Below are 7407 nucleotides of genomic sequence, written 5' to 3'. Positions count from 1 at the left end.
ACATGATTAAGCAGGTGTTCCATATCCCGAACCACTTACGATTGCTCGAAGCAGACATTTGTGTAGTTTTGAGGTTGCTTCAAGTAAGGTGATGTCTCTTACATTTACCTTAAAGAGAGAGAAATAGTTCGAGTGTTAACCTTATACTTTGAATTATTATTAGATATATAGATATTATTTTTGATTTTACATGTTGGATTAAAAAGTATTATATTTTTAATTGGTATTTATAAAAAATCACTTTGAAAGATAATGCAAAATTCCTTTTCGATGCCATTTATTTGTCATTTGAGACAATGAAATATTGTGATTTTAAAAAATAACTTCAGATAAATTTATGCGTAAACAAAGGCAGTAAATTAACTTGGCGGAAACGAAATGGCATCATGAAATGACGTGGGAAGCAAGGGGAGGGACCCAATAATGGGAAGACATGTAAGGGGCATTGTAGGAAATTCGAATAAATTTATGGGAGAAAATATAAAAATTTTGAAGAAAAAAGAGAGATAAAAATGACAAGATATTGACCGTTGTTTTTAAGCGTGGCATTGAATGGATGGCAGGCTTACCCCTGCAACCCCTCTTTGAGAGAGATGATTGCTTCTAGTCCTCACACCCTCCCATGGTCTCGCTGTACAATACACAGCCCCAGGCCCCACCCTCACTTCTTCCATTTCACTTAACAATATTATATCCATTAATATAAACAAAATGTTAGTATATAATTTTATTATATGAATCACACTCTTAATTTAGTTTAGGATAAAGTTTATATCTCACTCAATTATTATTTTTATTAGGTTATTGACACAGACGAAGTCAAAATTAAATATTGACAGATATCGAAATATTAGATTATTTAAGAAAAGTATAAAGACTAATTATATATTTAAACTTGAAATTTATTCTTAAGGTCCCGAGGCGTATGTAGGGGTATGAGCATTAATTGTCAAATAGTTGAAAGTCTTTTGTACATATAGTACATTGCATTTACCTTAAATTTATAATAAAAAAACTTAAAATTCACAAGACAACTTCTAATTTGTCTAATATTTAAATTTACAATGACTTAAATTGTAATTAGACTAAAAATTTGAAAACTCATACTTATCATTCCTTAGTTTGACCATTACTTGATTAAATAGTTAATAATTTTTATATTTTTTAAATTTAAATATTTATTTTTACAAAAATCAAAATGTTATTAAATTAAAATTATATCAAATATACAAATTTTAACAAGAGTCTAGATTCCTAGAACCTTAAGGAAGCTACGTCCATGGTTATCGATTATTCAATTACTTTTAAAAATGTGTTATTAATATTTTTTTTGAAGACTTATTAATATTATATTTTAATTCTATTTTAATCATCATAAAATAATATCAAAATCATTATTAAAAATTATAAAAATAAAATATTAACAATTATATTAGTTTTTTATAACTAAAGAATAAAATAAAATAAAATATTATGATTTCTTTTAGAAAAGAAATAGTTTAATGAATAAAATAAATTAAAATAATTGCTAAGCGACTATATAATTTTATTTACCTTCTCATTTATTGTTTAATTATTCCCAAACTATAATCACATTCCCAAACTACCCTTGTTTTATCCAGAAATGCACCATTTGTGCTGCCCCTTGACACCAGCTTAAAATGGAGTGACTTGAGACGGAACTCAGTTGCACAAAGAAAGTTGGTTCACAATAAGATTAAGCGCAGCCAAGCCAAGGCAAAATCAAAAAAAAGAAAGAAAGCTTGACTAGGTTCTAAACAATGTCTAAGGAAGTGAGTGAAGAAGGACAGGGTCGGAAGGACTATGTGGACCCTCCACCAGCACCTCTGATTGACATGGCCGAACTCAAGCTATGGTCTTATTACAGAGCCCTCATAGCCGAGTTCATAGCTACTCTCCTCTTCCTCTACGTCACCGTCGCCACCGTTATTGGCCACAAAAAACAAACCGACGCTTGTGGCGGCGTTGGTCTCTTGGGTATTGCATGGGCTTTTGGTGGCATGATCTTCATCCTTGTTTACTGCACCGCCGGTATATCAGGTAAAAAACAAGATGAAGTTAAAAAAACTAAGTACCCTTATATTTGCTGTTTGCTAATGATTTTCCGGGGTTTTTGGTTACAGGAGGACATATTAACCCTGCGGTAACTTTCGGGTTGTTTTTGGCCCGTAAAGTGTCGTTGATTAGGGCTGTGGCTTACATGGTGGCTCAGTGCTTGGGTGCCATATGTGGAGTTGGGCTGGTTAAGGCTTTCATGAAACATGAATACAACTCCCTTGGTGGTGGCGCTAACACGGTGGCGACTGGCTACAACAAGGGAACTGCTTTAGGAGCTGAGATTATTGGGACTTTCGTCCTTGTCTACACTGTTTTCTCAGCCACCGACCCAAAGAGAAGCGCTCGCGACTCTCACGTCCCTGTATGTATTTTCATCGATGTTTTCGAAACTGTTAATGCTCACTGAAAGCTACGCTTTTGATGCAGTTTAAACTGTTTTGTGTATAGGTTTTGGCTCCCCTCCCCATAGGGTTCGCTGTGTTCATGGTTCACTTGGCTACCATCCCCATCACTGGTACTGGTATCAACCCTGCTAGGAGCTTCGGCGCTGCTGTCATCTATAACAACGAGAAAGCCTGGGATGACCATGTAAGTGTCATAATCCTACATTTTATTGTCTGTCTTCGAGTTTAAGCTAACTCTTGCATTATTTTTGTGATGAGCAGTGGATTTTCTGGGTCGGTCCATTTGTCGGAGCACTTGCAGCAGCTGTATATCACCAGTACATCCTCCGAGCAGCAGCCATCAAGGCTTTGGGATCCTTCCGCAGCAACCCCACCAACTGAACAAAATCCCCACTTCGCTCATATTTTCACCATTTGTTCATTTGTGTGTATTGAGAAGATGATTATTATTATGATGATAGGGATGACCTTCCTTTTATCATCTCTCTTTATTTGGTTGTTAGCCTTTTATTTTCACCTTTTTCATGTATCATTGCTCTTTAGTTCTCTCCATCATTATTAGGTTTTTTACTTTGTGTGCAGTGCAAAATCTTTTCAGATTTAAGATAAAAAGATTTTCCATTCAAGACCCAACTCTAAAAGGAAAACATAAAAATGTGTGTCTAATTCTAGGCAAATGACAAAATAAGCACACAGTTTATCGCAAAGCTGTAAATGAAGAAGACCTCGTAATGTTTGGCCAAGTGGATCATTTCCCATATTTCAAGGGGCAATAATTGCGAGGTACGATTGAATATATGCTTTGTGGATATAACAAGAAGGAACCAAAGATGCCCACTTCCCAAGGAAGGGATGGGTTTAAAAGAGGGTGAAAACCGGGTCTGCACACTGAATCGGACCCCACCCTTTTTTCACCTCTCTGGAAAGATCACTTTGAGACGCTGGCACGTCCATTGGAATCTCTCCTACTTTTGGTTGAACCGAGGGGTACCCGGCTAACCCAACTCCAAAAGCAAAGGAATCCGAGGCCACGCGTCAGGACAGCACATCGGGGTTTAACGTCTCGGTCTCGTCTTTTTACCGAAATCGGCTTAACCACAAAGGCCAAAGAAAAAGCCAAAAAAAAAGTAGCAGTACAAAAGGAAAAGTTATGTAATGATACAGAACAATTATGAATGGTTTGTGGTTAGTTCTGGGTTGTTGTGAAAGTGAATTATAGTCCCGTCTTTTTACCAAATGTACTGGCCATCCCTCGAACGTGGCTTGGTGTATAAAGGGATGAAAACTTCAAGAACATTCAGCTTAGAGCGTGCACAGACCATACTGTTGATGAGCCACGGGACCAGCGGTTGGTTCACGAGTGTGGGCGACTGTGTAAGCCTCTCACTGCCTATTTAGTTCCGTCACTGTATGCAAACAGAATTATCATTTCTGCTTTAAATAAAATTAATATTGGTGATGGGAATAAGTGTTGTTGCTCATTTGTTGTCTGTTTATTTTTCTGATTTTGACGGAGAAAGAGCTAGCCAACATCGAAGAGAAGATATGGTCAGACTTATGATGACGATGACTGTAGATTCATCTTTGACGAAATATGTGTTGTTAGAGATCTAATCATAATATTATCGTTATCTAGGTAGTACGATACTCCGAATAAATGATACGTGGGATACAATTTTCAAGGGATAGCCCGAAATATTCCCGGGGTATAACTAAAGTCATGAATGAATGATTGACCTAATTAACCCGTTTTTTTTAAATTCTTTCGTTTTAACACCCGTTGATCAATATTTCTCGAAGTAACACTCTTTCATTTGAGGTGACACAAAGGTGCATCTCCGAGGACGTGCTTTATTTGATTTTATGTTGAGTCGGATGCTACGTGTGAAAGGCACATCCCTGGGGATGCGTTTTATATAGGTTTTGCTGAATCAGATCTCACACTGGTATTTCTTTTAATAATAAAGATTTTATTTTTATTATTATTATAAATAATTAATATATTATGTAAAGTGTTTCGATTATAATTTAAGAATTATCGAATGTATTTTTTAATTGTGTGTTAAAGGTGGAGCGAATTTAAGTTTTAGTGTTATATGTTTCAGGGACTTTGGTATTCATCCATTCCACGCGACATTAATCGGATGGAATAATAGATGAAAACGAACTTTGATCTTATTGTAGTTATAGGAAAAATGTATGAAATTATAATATTACACGTGTTGTTTATATATCTATTATTTTTTTTATTATCGATCTATTAATTTGATCACTTAATTATCTAAATGTTATCAATATAGTAATTTGTTATTAATATTTAAAAAAAATATTGATGCATAAGTTAATAAAATTAGTATAATTACACATTTAATCTTCAATAGTTACATATTTTTATAAATTTAGTCTTACTTTTAATTTGTTTAATTTAACATTTTTTTCTCTACTTAGAAGGTGGAATTATTATAATATTTTAAAATTAATAATTAATTTTTTATAATAAATAATATTAATTATTATATTAAATAAATATCATAAAATAATTTTTAAATAAAAATTAAAAAAATTATTTAGGTGTACATACATTGAGAAATTATAGAAAATGCAATTATATTTAAATATTAGAAACAAAAATATTCATTTAAATAGAATATTAATTACATAAGGGTTAACAGTTATGTGATGATAACAGAGCTGGACATTTTTTTCTATTGTGCCCGATGTTTCTACAATGCCCACATCGTTTTTGTTCTGTTGACTTCTCCCGAATATCCATATCACAATGTATTCTAGTAGATTTTGGACGACCCGAGTCCCTCAAAAGCAATGGATCTGGTACAATTGTAAGCCAAGTTTGAATCTCATCTGGGTCTCTTTAGTTTCCTATGGGCAGAAACTCAAATTCATATACCTTGAATACTTGTGAAAGTTGGTATACGGGATAATTTTTGTAGCCCAAATGTGAATGTGAGCAAGCTGTAATGACATGAGAGCATGTATATTTGAGTGCTCGAAAGAAACCACAATCGCACCACATCTCTTGCAGATTAACTCTGAAAGAGTTAACTTCAATCCCTTGCAGCGGACGTGGCAATTCGGTTACACGAAACAATTCACGGGTACGAGAAAAATTTGTAACCAACATCCCATTTGATGCAACCATTTTCCCTGTAAATCAGCTACTAGTCTTGAATGGTAAATATGGTCGTTTTGCATCCAAATAAGAGCTTGTCCACCGAGCTTTGCAAAGAGTTAACCCAAACGAAAATAAGTCGTTTTGACCAACGCCGTGACTGGTAAATGACGCGCCCCCTTTAAGGTTGAATTTATTTCTTCAGCCAAGTTGGTTGTCATATGACCATAGCGATACCCCCGTCATATGCATTTATCCACATTTCTTTACTGATGTCCATAATGTACTCGCACCCCTTTTTATTTTTGCCAAACAACTCTTGTAGCATAAACTCAAAACTTTGAGGTAAGAGTTCGTAACCTAAGCTATTAGGAATATGTAATAGTTAATATGAAGTATAAATAAGTAATACAAAAATGATAGAAAAATTGGGAAAAAGTAACATACCCATCCGCACGACTAACTGACGTTCATCGTTCTTCTTGTATTTTCCGTAATAGTTTACAGTAATATGACGGACACAATAACGATGTTGAACATGTGGAGGTCTATACATTGTACCCAATGACTCTATTGCTGCTTTTATCCCGACTCCTCGGTCTGAAATAATGCATACTCGTTCCCTGGTGACAATATGTAAACATAAATTTTTAAGGAAAAATGCCCAGGACTCAGTGTCTTCCCCTTGAACGAGGGCAAACACAACAAGAAGAATATTGCGGTTTCCATCTTGGATCACAGCCAATAATAAAACTAACTTGTATTTCTCATACAAGAAAGTACCATCAATTTGGACAACTGGTTTACAGTACTTGACTGCATTAATACACTGAGGGTAAGTCCAAAAGACACGGTAGAATTGGTTGCGATCGCGAACCACTCGATCATTCACATAATGATGTTGAGTTTCGAACTCAACAATTGTCCTAGGATTGAGTCTTTGCACAACATGAAACCAACTGGGCAGCTCGTTGTAAGAGGAATCCTATTCGCCATGAAGTTTGCAAATGACATTCTGTTTTGCTAACCAAGTTTTTTTATAGGAGACGGTGTACCCATATTGTGATTGTATAGCATAAATCAACATTGCAACAACTATATGAGAGCTTTGCTTCACAATGGGTATGATTGCTTGGCAAATAATGTTGGAGTCCAAGTTGGGATGATCTAGGTTTATACCATTGCACAACACGTATGAGGACCGTTGTATCTAGTTAGTTCCCATAAGTTGTTCTTTCTCTTCCTCTTTGATACACAGGCCATCCATTGACATCCGTTGTCACGTTGAACGCAGTAGCAGACATATTTCTGCGTGGTAGATCGATCAACTCGGGACTGAACTGAGTTACGAATATTGTAACTCTTTATTGCCATCATTGCTTCCTCCTTCGATGTTAACTCCATTCCAATATGTAAATCACCGTCGGTGACTGATGACTGAAGTCCATAGTTGCCAACATCAGGAAGATCCGAAAATTCAAGCTCGTACATTGAATCATAATCAGCACCATACATATGTGCAGGAAGTTCGGTTGGTGTTGTATTTATCGAAACATCATCCTCATCATCATCAGAATATACGTTAAATTGTGGTGAGTCAAGTTCAACGAATAATCCCGTTTCAGCACCATCTGCACCTGGCTCCCGAAGAGGTTCTTCTGGTAGAGATGAGGGTTCCTCCGATAATCCAATATTGAGGTCAAATAAGTTCCCACTTGCTTGTCCTCCCCTTGAACTTGAGGCCATTGTATCATGTGGGATATGAATAGACTGCCGTCTCGATGACATTTCCAT

The 7407-nt window shown here is 35.6% G+C and overlaps 1 protein-coding gene across 1 annotated transcript; it reads left to right on the top strand.

The window, feature by feature from the left end:
• The first annotated feature begins 1715 nt into the window (after positions 1-1715).
• Positions 1716-2982, top strand: LOC120177022 (probable aquaporin PIP2-8). The gene is made up of 4 exons (XM_039183286.1): positions 1716-2061; positions 2145-2440; positions 2527-2667; positions 2745-2982. Exons 1-4 carry the CDS (start codon positions 1782-1784, stop codon positions 2862-2864), a joined length of 837 nt encoding a protein of 278 aa, XP_039039217.1. The 5' UTR covers positions 1716-1781; the 3' UTR covers positions 2865-2982.
• The last annotated feature ends 4425 nt before the right edge of the window (positions 2983-7407 follow it).

Source organism: Hibiscus syriacus, unplaced genomic scaffold, assembly GCF_006381635.1.
Source record: "Hibiscus syriacus cultivar Baekdansim isolate YM2019G1 unplaced genomic scaffold, ASM638163v2 tig00112276_pilon, whole genome shotgun sequence".
Lineage (NCBI taxonomy): Eukaryota > Viridiplantae > Streptophyta > Magnoliopsida > Malvales > Malvaceae > Hibiscus > Hibiscus syriacus.
The sequence above is the reverse complement of the archived record's forward strand: the minus strand, read 5'-3'. Positions and strand labels throughout refer to the sequence as shown.